Source organism: Bombina bombina, chromosome 6, assembly GCF_027579735.1.
Source record: "Bombina bombina isolate aBomBom1 chromosome 6, aBomBom1.pri, whole genome shotgun sequence".
NCBI classification, from domain to species: Eukaryota; Metazoa; Chordata; class Amphibia; order Anura; family Bombinatoridae; genus Bombina; species Bombina bombina.
In genome coordinates, this window is record NC_069504.1 from 26957374 (window position 1) to 26972488 (window position 15115).

Consider the following 15115-nt stretch of genomic DNA (forward strand, 5'->3'; position numbering starts at 1 on the left):
CTCTTCCCTTAACCCCTTCACTACCGGGACTTTCAGAGAAAAAATACTGGAGAATTTTTAGCATTTTTGCTATCACTCAATTTAAACAGACATAAAGCCTTGTTATTTTTTTTATTTTTATTTATTTACCTGTCAAACCTATATATATATATATATATTTTAAGTAGACAACCCAAGGTATTGATCTAGGCCCATTTTGGTATATTTTATGCCACTGTTTCACCGCTAAATATGATCACATAAAAATAATTGTTAATTTTTTCAAAAACTTTGGGTTTCTCGCTGAAATTATTTACATACTGCTTGTGCAATCATGGCACAAATGGTTGTAAAAGTTTTTCTGAGATCCCCATTGTTCAGAAATAGCAGACATATATGGTTTTGCCATTCTTTTTTGGTAATTAGAAGGCCGCTAATTGCAGCTTCGCACTACACTTTTATTTTTCCTGACAGTGAAGGGGTTAATTGTGTAGCTTAAAAGGTTAATTTTAGCTTTAGTGTAGAGATTACCCTCCCACCTGACAGTTCCCAAACCCTGATCCCTCCCAAACAGCTCTCTTCCCTCCCTCACACCCCACTGGTCACCCCCATCTTAGGTACTGGCAGACAGACTGCCAGCATGAAAATGTAGAGATTTTTTTTTTTAATAAAATATTTTTTATTTTATTTTTATATTTTCTGCAGTATAGGATACCCCTTACCCCCCCCCCCCCAACCTCCCTGATCCCCCTTCTAACTATTATCTGCCATCTAAGGTACTGGCAGCTGCCTGCCAGTACCTATAAACCACTTTTTTTCATATATGTAGCGTAGTGTCCACCCCACCTCATCCCCTCCCGCGATCATTAGTTAGGGCCCCCACACCCCTTTTTCTGCAGTGTAGCTGCTCCATCCCTCCCTGTCCCTTTATTTTTTGTTTTCTGTAGGGTAGGGCCCTTCCACTCCCTCCGTTGCTGGGCCACCAGCCTCCCCCCACCTCCCATCGGTACCAGCAATGATCTTTACAGACGTGACACACACAGTGTCACCATTTGTAACGATGAGGCATCTGAACTCATATGGAACCGGAGCACCGATTGCGCTCCAGTTACATATGCGGCAGGAGCTTCAGGAAATCCAGCTCTTGGCTGTAACTTAACAGCCGAGACTGCTGGAGCTTCCTGAAGCTTAGACGTATATATACGTCTTGCGTAGGGTTGCCACCCGTCCCTTAAAATACAGAACACTTATAAGTTATACATGCTGCAGGGTGTGCAGGGAGGAATAGGAATAGTGCAGTACAGAAACACAATTAATGTTCCTCCCCGCACACCCTGCAGCATGTGTAACGCATAAGTGTCCAGGAAAACATGGCCGAGGTGGCAACCCTAGTCTTGCGGTACCATCTGCAAAGTACTGCAAGACGTATATATACGTCTTATTGGGTTAGGGGTTAAGGCGGTTTAGCACTGATTCAAATTAGTTATGTTTGCAAAGACGGATTCTCCTATCATGACTGTTGATGCAAAACTGATAATCTACATTTTACAAACACGTGACTGCTGAGAAGCTTAGGGGAGAGGGTGAAGTAAACAAAAGCTTACATCAATTGCCTAAAAATAGGAACCCAAACCTCCCTGGGAGAAAGTGAAACAAGCACAACGTTTATAAGTATTTTACAGCAAAATAAATAATGAATGTACATGCAGTAATGTTTTATTTACAATAAGAATTAAACTTTTTACCCATTGTTGTAATGTCAAGTTTAATGGTCATGTGCCAAGAAACTGCTGCAGCTACTGCTATAAGAATATTCTGTAGGTTGTATCAGGGCTCTTCAGTGGAATAAAACATTATATTGGTATTTAATACAGTGTGTGGGTCCCACATAGTTGCCAACAGTCCCTGATTTCCAGGGACAGTCCCTGGATTTTGTTGTATGTCCCTGGATTTTTTTTGTCCCTGGAAATGTCCCTGAAAATCTCTTTTGCACAACATTTGTTGTTTGCATATATATATATATATATATATATATATATACACACACACACATACACATATACAGATAGATAGATGATAAATAGATATAGTGTATTATTTAAATATAATTCATTCCTAATGGAATATTGTTATTATTATTGAATGGGTTCACATATTATTTGTCTTTTTAATTTCGATGCTGTGTTGTAAAAATAACCATATGCCCAGAATGTGTTCCAGAGACTGGGTAGGTGTAAGAGCTTGGTGCTGTAATCTGTATAATAAACTATGGATAAGTCTATAAGTAAGGCAGTTGAACAGTAGGTCGTCAATACTCCAGTAACCCGCTTGCTTGCTCTGCTGCAAAGTGTCCCTGGAATTTTTTTGGAAATGTTGGCAACTATGGTCCCATAGAGCTCTGGAGTTAGATGGGAGACCCCAAGGTCCCTGTCTGTCACTTTGTGGGGTCTTCAGAATGTGACACACTATGTGGCGCCCCCTAGCTTTGTTCTTGAAGGCAGCAGCCATTACGTCACCGGTCAGACCGTTACGTCATATCACCGCCCCGCCCACCACAGGCTGACTAGACAAGTTGTCAGTGTCTCCGGTTTATGTTCCCCCGGCGCAGTTTCCGGTTTCCGTAAGCTTGGGGGATCAGTTAGGCGGACGGACACCGGAAGTTCCGTGACGCATTTCCTGACCGGGAAGCTGCGTGTGACGGGAGCGGCGAGGGGAGCAGAGTATGGGGCCCGGTGAGCCGTGGCTCTGACACACCGCCAGATATGGAGGGCAAGCCTGGCCTGCAGACCGTGTACCAGGCCGTGCAGGCGCTCTACCACGACCCGGAGCCGAGCGGCAAGGAGCGGGCGTCGTTATGGCTGGGAGAGCTGCAGAGATCCGTGAGTGCTGGGGCCGGGAGAGTAAGGAGCAGGCAGTGGGGAGGCAGAGCGAGCAGCGGATGTAGTGACGGTGGGAGCTGCAGGAAAGCAGGTCCTCAGGGACCAGAGGAGGGGAACTGGGGAGAAGGAACGTGGTAGAGTGACAGGGGCTGGGTGAGAGGGGCACTGAGTCTGCTTGTGGCAGGGGAGAGGAGTGGGCATGGCCGCAAGAGGAAGGGCGGAGTGGCAACCTTGTATGTAAGTGGGGCAGAGTAGGCCTGCAGTAGGCAAGTGAATGGGCCGGGCGTGGGAAAGAGAGTGGCTTAGGTGTGGGCAGAGAGATGCAGTTTGGCTGATAAAGGTGCGCAAGAGATATGCCAGGGTCGGCCTGTGACAGTGGGTACAAGAGAAATGCAGGGTTGGGCCTGGGCTTGTGCCAGTTTATAAGAGAGAGAGGTTCGATGGGCCTGCACTAATGGGCAAATGAGATTGAGGGTGGGCAAAATAGAAGTGCAGGGTTGGGTATGGGCTTGTGCCAGTTTGTAAGACAGAGAGAGGTACAGTGGGCCTGAGCCAGTGGACCAAAGAGAGAGAGAGGCAGTGTGAAGCTGCACTAATGGCAAATTAGAGAGTGTGTGAGACTGGGCCAATGGGCATGAGAGAAAGGCAGTGTGGGTCTGCACTAATGGCAAATGAGTGTGTGGGCCTGGGCAAGATGGAAGTGCAGGTTTGGGCCTGGGCTTGTGCCAGTTTGCAAGAGACAGGTAAGGTGGGCCTGGGCCAGTGGGCAAGAGAGAGGCAGTGTGGGCCTGCGCTAATGGGCGAATGAGAGGCAGTGTGGGCCTGCGCTAATGGGCGAATGAGAGGCAGTGTGGGCCTGCGCTAATGGGCGAATGAGAGGCAGTGTGGGCCTGCGCTAATGGGCGAATGAGAGAGGCAGTGTGGGCCTGCGCTAATGGGCAAATGAGAGAGAGGCAGTGTGGGCCTGCGCTAATGGGCGAATGAGAGAGAGGCAGTGTGGGCCTGCGCTAATGGGCGAATGAGAGAGAGGCAGCGTGGGCCTGCGCTAATGGGCGAATGAGAGAGAGGCAGCGTGGGCCTGCGCTAATGGGCGAATGAGAGAGAGGCAGCGTGGGCCTGCGCTAATGGGCGAAAGAGAGAGGCAGCGTGGGCCTGCGCTAATGGGCGAATGAGAGAGAGGCAGCGTGGGCCTGCGCTAATGGGCGAATGAGAGAGAGGCAGCGTGGGCCTGCGCTAATGGGCGAATGAGAGAGAGGCAGCGTGGGCCTGCGCTAATGGGCGAATGAGAGAGAGGCAGCGTGGGCCTGCGCTAATGGGCGAATGAGAGAGAGGCAGCGTGGGCCTGCGCTAATGGGCGAATGAGAGAGAGGCAGCGTGGGCCTGCGCTAATGGGCGAATGAGAGAGAGGCAGCGGGGGCCTGCGCTAATGGGTGAGAGACATTACATGAGTAGTAATGAGCAGGCTACCTTATTACTTGAGGATAAACAGGTGTGTGCTGGGGATGGTGGAATGATGAGAGGAATGAGCCTCACTGTTGAGAGGAGCAATAAAGATCTGTTAGTAGTGTGGCCTGAGACTTCTTAAGGAAAATAGAACATGGCACAACCTTCAAGGAGTGGGCATAGATATGGAGTTGTAAAGATCCTAGGAAGTTTGGGGCCTGAGAGGTAGCCATGGGGTGACGAGGACAGAGCTGCAGAGATCAGTGAATATGGCTGGCGCTGGGAGATGCTGAAGTGACAGGGTTGTGCTATATTAGGACAGTGACATGGTCATGGATACTTTGGTATGGGGTTTGCATTAGTGAGTGTTATTGCTGTTGAGGTTAATTATATGACTGACATGCCCAGTAAATTTACCCTCATATACTTATTATTTTATTTCACATAGACACTGATGTCACAAGCCAGGAGATACACAGCCTATTGATTCTTCTTGCCAGTGAATGGAAAATCTCAGAACCACATTGCCCACACTCCCATTATGGTGCTGATTACAGTTCTTAAGGAATTTTATCTAATGATTTTTCTACAAAATGTGCCGTTGAAGTCTGTGGTGATTTTTGCAGATAAATAATTTGATAAACTTTTCTTAAAGGGAATTTTCAAGTAAAAATTAAGCTTCAATTGACTGGATAGAGCATGCAATTTTAAACAACTTTCCAATGTACTTGTTATTTATATTGCTTTGTTCTATTGATATCCTTTGTTGAAGAGTAAAGCTAGTTAAGCTGATATGAGCTCCAGAGCGTGCACGTGTAGCCATCTGGCAGCTGTATTTGCAACATTGTCTATAGCAATGGCATACATAGTTACAAATACTGCTGCCATAGATTGCTATAGACATGGGTACGCTCATATCGACCTACCTAGCTTTACTCTTCAACTAAGGTTATCAAGGGAACAAAGCAACATGAATTATAGAATTAAATTGGAAAGTTGTTTTAAATCACATGCTGTATCTAAATCATGGAAGTTTAATTTTGACTTTACTGTCCCGTTGAAAGAGACTCAAGACCCCAGTCTTTACTGTCACTTTAAAGGGACAGTAAATTCATAGTGAGACAGTCATGATTTAGACAAACATACAATTTTAAAAAACTTTCCAATTTACTTTTATTTAATTTGCTTCATTCTCTTGTTATCCTTTGCTGAAAGGTTTAAAGTGAATGTAAACTTTCATGAATTTGTGTCCGTTTTTTAAAAATACTTTTAAAAACCAGGGCTCTTTAATTCATGAAAGTTTACATTACTGCATATTTGTACAAATGCTTACCTTTCTCTTCAGCGAAGCAGGATCGGCAACCCCCCGCACGCAGCTCCTCTACTTACGTAACCGGCTTCCTCCAATCATGGCTCTCCCCCAGAGCGTCCATCTCGTGAGGCCACGCCATGATTGGAAGAAGCCGGTTTCGTCATTGCTGTGTAAGTACAGCATGAGAAGCGGGGGGGGGGTTGCTGATCCAGCTTTGCTCGAGAGAAAGGTATTTCTAAAACTACGCTGCAATGTAAACTTTCATGAATGAAGCGCCCCTGTTTAATAGTATTTTTAAAATCTGGGCACTAATTCATGAGTTTACATTCCCTTTTAAAGGGACATTATACACTTGATTTTTCTTTGCATAAATGTTTTGTAAATGATCCGTTTATATAGCCCATACAGGTTTTTTTTTAACGTATAGTTATGGTTACTTTTTAAATAATTGCTCTGATTTTCAGACTTCTAACCAAGCCCCAAAGTTTTAGGAGAATACCGTCGTATACCTGTTCCTGTTTGTGTACAGTCTTTTCATATGGAGGGGGGGGGGGGGGGGGGGGGGAGTGTCTGTTATTTCTCACTTAAAGTTGGTGTTTTAGTTACCCTTTTAACAGGGCTAAACTGGGAGCTTCTAAGTAAGTTTTTTTAAATGGTTTTATACTGGATTTTTATATCAGTATCTGTGCATATTATTCTTTATAGTAGTGCCTATTACATGCAGTTATATGAAAATGAGTGTATACTGTCCCTTTTAAGCTCAGGAGCAGCAAAGAATCTAGGTTCTAGCTGCTGACTGGTGGCTGCATATAAACCGATTGTTATTGGCTCACACATGTTCAGTTAGAAACCAGTAGTGCATTACTGCTCCTTCAACAAATGATACCAAGAGAATGAAGCAAATTAGATAATAGAAGTAAACTGGAAAGTTGTTTAAAATGGTATGTTCTACCTAAATCATCAAATAAAAATTTGGGGTTTCATGTTCCTTTACTGTCTGGTTATGTGTGGCTGCTGTGTGTGTCAGAGGACATTGGTGCTTCCCTTGTGGACTGTATAATGTTTATGCCCTGATCATTCTGTCCCTCTGTGCCCCCCCCCTCCACACACCCCTATGTGTGATTATTTTCCAAGCCATTTATTAGAGGGTGATCAGTTGTGGCACGACCAGGCTTACTGACACCTTTATGTCAGTCGTGCATTTACAGATGCTATAAAGCCTTATGTTTTTGTATTTTCTCTGCAAGTCTAGATTTGTGTCTTTCTTAGAACACGTTATTGCACTGTTGCTTGCACGTAACTGTAGGGTAGTAATGCTAGCTAAGCACTTCTTGTGAGCCAATGACAAGTGGCATTGATGTGCAGTCACTAATCAGCTTACGTTATTGCACTGTTGCTTGCACGTAACTGTAGGGTAGTAATGCTAGCTAAGCACTTCTTGTGAGCCAATGACAAGAGGCATTAATGTGCAGTCACTAATCAGCAGCTCCCAGTAATGCATTACTGCTCCTGATCATACCTACATATGCTTTTCAACAAAAGCTACCAAAAGAATGACACAAATGTAAAAATTGCTGCTCTATCTGAGCCATGAAAGATTACATCAGATGCACTTAGTTTAGTTATGAAACAAAATAATGAATATTTTTTTCATTTCAAAATGAAACTTTAGTGCTTTTCATATTTTGCGTTAAAGGGACATTCAACACTGCCCACAACATTAATCTATGTTTCAAAACTAAATAAAAAGATCAAGCTCCAAGGTGCCCCCTTTCTCTTAGTTACCGCCTTCACTGTTGAATCGTCATTGTTATCTTCCAAATTGGTGTCCTAACATGTCTTCCTTACTCCCCCCACCGTGACGTCTTCGCCGCCTTTCTCAAACTAGCAGCCAATGAGAGCCCATTCCCCGTACTGAAATCCAAGCGCGTTCACGGCCGTTAGCGCATGCGCAATATACTAGGAACACTAAAAGCGGAACCAAAATAATCCAAGTTGTTTCCGTTCCGCTTATTACGTAATGGAGTACTATAAGTACGATAATCGGAACGGAAACAACTTGGGTTATTATGGTTCCGTTTTTAATGTTCCTATTGTATCGCGCATGCGTGAACGCGCTGGGATTGAAGTAGGAGAAATGGGATATAACTGCCGGCTAGTTTGAAGAATACGAGCTATACGTCACAGTGGGGGGAGTTAAGCAGCCATATTAGGAGACAAATTTTGAAGTTATCGATGAGGATTGAACAGTGAAGGCAGTAAGTAAGAGAAAGGGGGAACGTTGAAGCTTGCTCTTTATACTTAGTTTAGAAACATAGATTATTGTTGTGGGCAGTGTTGAATATCCCTTTTAAACGTCTCTCCTAACCTCCCTTCAGGTCCTTATCATAAGGTTTGAGTTTAGTTCTGGGCTCTCATTTGTGTGTGTGCAACGGTGCAAACCACCGATTCTGTTTAAGAGAACATTTAAACACAACATTTAATTCCCTATAAAAGTTTAAACAAGCAGAGTGGAAACATTTGGCATTGCACTCTTGCAGAGGAATAAGATAAACACTCAATAGACTTTTAATGGGTGTGTCCCTGTACCTCAAAACATCCAATGTTTGCTAACACATTGTCATTTAGATTCTTTAATTGTTTTATTTTGTTAGCAGATCTTTTGCATACAAATCTTTAAAGTGTCAGTAAACATTAAAAAGAATGTTATATAATTCTGCACATAGTGCAGAGTTATATAAAATTATTTTAGTGCTATAGTTATTAAACCTTTTTTTCCCTTTTAATTTTTTTAAAATATACCGTTTTACAAAGCCGCTCTCTGCTGAGCGGGTCTGTTTTTTTTTACACAGCGCATCGGGCCAGCTGTATAGTCACAGCCCGGCCCGACCGCACCATAACATTAAGTGCAGCTCGCTCCTGTTGTCAGACAGAGCAGGAGCGAGCTGCACTTAAAGGGACATTATACACTAATTTTTTCTTTGCATAAATGTTTTGTAGATGATCTATTTATATAGCCCATAAAGTTTTTTAAAAAAAAATAAATGTATAGTTTTGCTTATTTTTAAATAACATTGCTCTGATTTTCAGACTCCTAACCAAGCCCCAAAATTTTATGAGAATACCGTCAGCTACCTTCTCCAGCTTACTCCTGTTTGTGTAAAGGGTCTTTTCATATGCAAAAGAAGGGGGAGGGGGGGAGTGTCTTATTTGCCACTTGCAGTGGGCTTTCCAACTACCTTTTCAACAGAGCTAAACTGAAAGCTTCTAAGTAAGTTTTTAAACATTTTTATACTGGATATTTATATTAGTATCTCTGCATCTTATTCTTTATAGTAGTGTCTGTTACATGCAGTTATATGAAAATGAGTGTATACTGTCCCTTTAATGTTATGGCGCGGTCGGGCCGGGCTGTGACTATACAGCTGGCCCGATGCGCTGTGTAAAAAAAAACAAAAAAAAAAAAACAGACCCGCTCAGCAGAGAGTGGGTCTGTAAAACGGTATATTTTAAAAAAATTCAAAGGGGAAAAAAAGGTTTAATAACTCTAGCACTAAAATGTTATATAACTCTGCACTATGTGCAGAATTATATAACATTATTTTTTAGGTTTACTGACACTTTAATGTCCCTTTCACAAGAGATTATCTTCAGTGAGTAAAGTCATTTTTCTCTTTCAACCCAGGTAGTTCCGCAGTCTGTAAGTGCTTTGGTATTACCTCTAATGGTACATTTCTGGGTATATTGTTCAAGTGTTCCAGAAGCACAATCTACTCATTTACATTGACAAATCTGTTTTAAAATTTAGGAGCAAGACAGTGGTATTTGTATATCGCTAGACATAGAAATTAAATGTTAGGAGCCAGGGGTAATATTTTAGGGACCAGTGGCTCCTGGGTTTGTCGAGCTCCTTGCCTAACCTGGGGGTAAATCAAAATCTTTTAGAAAAGTTAAAAAAAAAATCACCATAAACTTTAATGGTAAATTTTATAGAAAATTCATTAGATAAACCTTTTGTAAAGGGGATCGTGTCTGACCAGTGGCACCTAGAATGGTGCGTGGGAGGAGGGAAGTGCAGGTCTGACCGTTTCTCACCTCTCCGTCCTTATGCGCATAGGGCTCTCACAACCATGTGCACTGCTTATCTGGACCCTAAGGTCACTGCTGTGTGGGTTCTGGGCCCAGTGAGATTAAATTTACTTTGCGTACGGTGCACAACTGATGTTTAACGCCTTCTTTGCCCTTGTGTGTGTTGGAGAAATAAAGGGTTAAAGCACCGTTTCAGTGTTGTGTTTTTATGGTAAAGCAGGGGTTATGCCATTGTTGTGTAACCGTTACTTACTCTCTTGTGTTCTAGTTAACCAAAGTTTTAAATCGGGCTGCTAGATGTTGCCTTATAACATGTATTGGCCTGCCCTGGATCATACAGCAAACTGCCAGCCCTACCTGCTTTGTCATGAACACCATCGCAGGCAACAGTGGCATTCCCAGCATTGTCCCCAGACTTGTTTTGTTTCTCTGCACAACACATGATGGTAAATTGTACAAAATTAGTGCATTCAATTAATGGGACACTTAAGTCAAAAATAAACTTTCATGATAGAGCAGCAATTTTAAACAACTTTCCAATTTACTTCCATTAACAAAATGTGCACAGTCTTTTTATATTTACACTTTTTGAGTCACCAGCTCCTACTGAGCATGTGCAAGAATTCAGAGAATATACGTATATGCATTTGTGATTGGCTGGAAATAGATACAACTTTTTGAAATTTGTCAGAAAAAAAAATCTACTCATTTGAAGTTCAGACGAAGTGCTATTGCATTGTCTTTTTGTCATGCATTTGTTAATTATGCGAATCTACTGTAGTTACTGGTCTTTTAAATGAATTAAATTTTTAATTGAGTTTGCACTGTAACTTAATATTTCATTGTTTTCTTACATTACCCTTCTCTGACCGCCCACTGCAAAAGTATTTTCCAAGAGGTGAAGTTTTCACCTCGTATCCAATAGCCACTCTAGCCATGCGGCACTAGAAAAAAAAAAAGCTTCAGAGCTTGTCGAGTGCTTTATGGGGTGGAAACGTCACCTCTTGGGAAAAAAAAAACTTTTACTGTGGGCGCCCGGAGAATGGCAATGTAATAAATGATGAAACTAATAGAGAGGAAGCATGGCCTAATTTTAAGTGCTGCAGAATCGCACATCGCTTACACCTTCAGAATCTGGTTCGGATACATCCAGCACCATATAGATGAGCTCACAGTTAAAGTGAAGGTAAACTTTGGCGAATTAAAGTCCGTTTTTTAAAAATACTATAAAAACAGGGGCACTTTCATTCATCCAAGTTTACAAATCAGTTGTTTTGATTAAAAACTTACCTTTTGTTTCTTTTCACAGCTACAACAGCTTCCCCCCCACCTAGAGATCCTCTCTTCACACGTCGGCAATGACTGATTCCGGCTTCCTCCAATCATGGCTTCCCCCCCCAGAGTGGTTATTGCCTGAGGCCATGCTGTGATTGGAGGAAGCCGGATTAGTCATTGCTGACGTGTGAAGACAATATCTCTAGATGGGGGAAACTGCTGTAGCTGTAAAAAGAAACAAAGGTAATTTTTTAATCAAAACGGCTGATTTGTAAACTTTGATGAATGAAAGTGCCCCTGTTTTTAATAGTATTTTTAAAAAAAGAACCTTCATTCATCAAAGTTTACCTTCACTTTAAAAGGGCCTCAAAAGTCAAAATTAAAATTTCTCAATTCAGATAGAGCACACAATTTCTAAAAATCTTTCCAATGCACTTCCATTATCAAAACGTGCACATCATTTTTATATATACACTTTCTGAGGCACCAGGTCCTACTGAGCATGTGCACAGTATATAAGTTTATACATATTGTGATAGGCTGATTACTGTCACATGGTACATGGGGAGGGAAAATTGGATTAACTTTGAAATTTGCCAGAAATTATTCTGCTTTAAAAACCAAAGCAAGTGTTGTATCCTTGTATTTCTCAGTTATTCCATTCTACTGTATTTAGTTGTCCTTTAAAGCCAGCTTCAACATAAGACGGCTGACACTGCTATGAGACATGAGCACAGTTCAAGCAGCGCTGCCTCTGTATAGGTGTCGGGGGGGAACTTGCATTAAAGGTGACCCTCCTGTGTTCTAACAGCCCCATCTTCATGTGACATGACCAACTGCAAGTCACTTGGGATGAAAGCAAGTCTCAGTGACTTCCTCCTGCTTCACTTCCGAAAGTCTTCCAGCAAGACTGTGTAATCACATGACAATAAGCGGTAGCAGTTATCATGCACTAGTTGGTTTGCTAGACACTAGTTTACAGGCTGCTCCACCTCACTTGTCTCTTTTCTGACTGTATTTCATGGGTCGACAAATCTGTTTAAATTTAGGAGCCAAACATACGTTAATAAGCCAGACAGTGGTATTTGGGTTATTTTCTATATATCTATATACAAACGGTTAGAAGCCAAGGGTAAAATTCTGGGAGCCTGGGTTTGTTGAGCCCTGCTGTACTTATTAGCTTTTTTCCAGTATAGGTAGGTAGTATTGACTACATCTGCCATAATGGGGAAAGCAAACTTCATTGTTGCATCGGCAGTTAACTTATTACTTTATAGCAAACTTTCCCATATTGTGAATCTGAGCCGTATTGTCATGAGAACCTCTTAAACATAACAATCTGCTCAGTTCTGGCTTCTCAAAATAATACAAACTAACAGCTGTTTGTAGAAACATGTATGCTACTAAAGTAATGGTCATTTGAGCAGTCTGTATGATCTATATAGAATGATGCAAACATGAGAGTTCATTAAAGTGAATGTTAACTTTCACAAATGAGTGCCCAGTTTTTTTAAAATACTATTAAAAACAGGGGCACTTTCATTCATGAAAGTTTACATTTCACTGGTTTTGTTAATACTTTTTCTTCTTGCAAGCCGGAGGAGCGATTTTTAATAGTATCTTTAAAAACCGGGCACTCATTCATGAAAGTTTACATTCACTTTAAACCTCAAAAAAAAAATCTACTTCCATTTAGCGACAATGAAACACACATTTAAACTACAGCAGATCCAGATATCATTACCCTTATACCTCTTTACAATGAAGTGCAGTGACCCTAAAGCTTTACACAACTGCACACACATCGTGACATGTCCCTTAAATAAAAAATAAATATATATATATATATATATATATATATATTCTCTCAGTTTTGTAAGTACATATGATGTGCGTGGGCTATAACATATGTACGTACATATATCGCATGCATGTCCATTCTAATAATTTATGGCTCCTAAAGTTTGAACACATTTGTCAAGCCCTGGGCTAATCTATACCCTCTAAGTGAAGAGTACTTATGAAAGACATAGTAAATCATGTTCCCTATTGTCTCTTCTGACAAATTGCTGAATGTGGCGTCTTCATGTGAAAGTTTAAACCCTATCACATACCCTCTGATATTTATCTACCATTTAAGAACTATGAAGCTCAGTGGATTATAATGCTTTTTGTCCTCATTGTGGCTTACTTGTATTGGCTTTTGTACTCTTCAATTTCTGTCATTTGGCCTATGTATAGCAAACTACAAGGGCACTTACAGGCACATGAAACCCAAAATCTTTTACTTCTATTTTCTAATTTGCTTTGTTCTCTTGGTATAGGAGCTAGCTGTTAATTGGTGGCTGTAGGTATATGCTTCTTGTCTTTGCTTTACTGATGTGTTCAGCTAGTTCCCTGTAGTGCATTGGTGCACCCTCAATAAAGGATACCAACAAAATGAAGACAAATTGATAATAGAAGTAAATTGGAAAGTTATTTAAAATTGCATGCTCTATATGAATCATGTAAGACACATTTTGGGTTCCTTTTTAAGGGCATAGACTTCACAAGTGAAGAAAACCTCCAGTATGAAATATTTTGCCTGTGATATATTAAATAACCTGTGATAATGTGTTAAACTGGCCACAGTTTAGTCACAGGAATGTCCCATTCTTTTGTGGCTATAAAAGATGAGAGAAATAGTAAATCTGTTTGTGGACAGTGTTGTCTGCCACGCATTGACTACTCAAGGAACTTGTGAATATTAATGTATAAGATTGAATGTCATTTAGACTGAATCCGGTGTCCCTTTAACTGAGCTAAAAAAAATCTCTGTGACCCCTTCTCATATGTCAGGAGACATCGGTTTGAGTGGTTATTTCTGACCCTAGGTGCTGGTAGTTAATTGCATGGTTAACACTTCATGCTGCTCAGCACCAGTAGATCTGACAAGATATATCTTTATATGCTAGTCTGGTCCCATTGTATTGCTCTTGTTAGGCATTTCCTGAAGGTCTCAGCTAGCAAAATAAACCCCCCCACCCCACCCTGAGGTGCAACTAATTACCAGGTGCTTGTCTGATGAGCCCTGGTGACTGCCATAGGCAGAAACATAATGCAGTGACTGGTTTGTCACATTGCTGTTTGTTTGCCTGAGCTAATGACACTGTTTAATATTATCTACACATGATTCTGAGCGTATTTCATTTTGGGAACCACTGCACTATTACAGCTTTGCCATAGGCATATTATACTGTCTATACTGGTTGTCACAAGTTACAAAAGTGCACAGATTACGTGTCCAGAACCTCGATAAGTTGAACATAATTAAAAATGTTTTCCTGCTGTAGGTAACCAATATGTGAGTCACTTTCACAGTATGCTGAGCTGGGTGTAGTCTGGGTGCACCAACTGTGCCCCTCCCTAAAAACTAGTGTTAAACTAGGGATGTGACCAGTGGGGGCGTGCAGCTGAGTGAGGGACGTGTGACCAGTGGGGGCGTGCAGCTGAGTGAGGGACGTGTGACCAGTGGGGGCGTGCAGCTGAGTGAGGGACGTGTGACCAGTGGGGGCGTGCAGCTGAGTGAGGGACGTGTGACCAGTGGGGGCGTGCAGCTGAGTGAGGGACGTGTGACCAGTGGGGGCGTGCAGCTGAGTGAGGGACGTGTGACCAGTGGGGGCGTGCAGCTGAGTGAGGGACGTGTGACCAGTGGGGGCGTGCAGCTGAGTGAGGGACGTGTGACCAGTGGGGGCGTGCAGCTGAGTGAGGGACGTGTGACCAGTGGGGGCGTGCAGCTGAGTGAGGGACGTGTGACCAGTGGGGGCGTGCAGCTGAGTGGGGGACGTGTGACCAGTGGGGGCGTGCAGCTGAGTGGGGGACGTGTGACCAGTGGGGGCGTGCAGCTGAGTGGGGGACGTGTGACCAGTGGGGGCGTGCAGCTGAGTGGGGGACGTGTGACCAGTGGGGGCGTGCAGCTGAGTGGGGGACGTGTGACCAGTGGGGGCGTGCAGCTGAGTGGGGGACGTGTGACCAGTGGGGGCGTGCAGCTGAGTGGGGGACGTGTGACCAGTGGGGGCGTGCAGCTGAGTGGGGGACGTGTGACCAGTGGGGGCGTGCAGCTGAGTGGGGGACGTGTGACCAGTGGGGGCGTGCAGCT

The 15115-nt window shown here is 42.7% G+C and overlaps 1 protein-coding gene across 3 annotated transcripts in view; it reads left to right on the forward strand.

The window, feature by feature from the left end:
- Nucleotides 1-2631: 2631 nt before the first annotated feature.
- TNPO3 (transportin 3) overlaps nt 2632-15115 on the forward strand; it is a 403460-nt gene continuing 390976 nt past the window's right edge. For 2 of the 3 annotated variants that reach the window (XM_053716333.1, XM_053716334.1), the window contains exon 1: nt 2632-2858. In XM_053716333.1, the coding sequence (XP_053572308.1) occupies nt 2742-2858 (117 nt within the window). In that variant the 5' untranslated portion in view covers nt 2632-2741. The remainder of the gene's footprint in view (nt 2859-15115) is intronic. The other variant, XM_053716336.1, reaches the window with a different exon arrangement.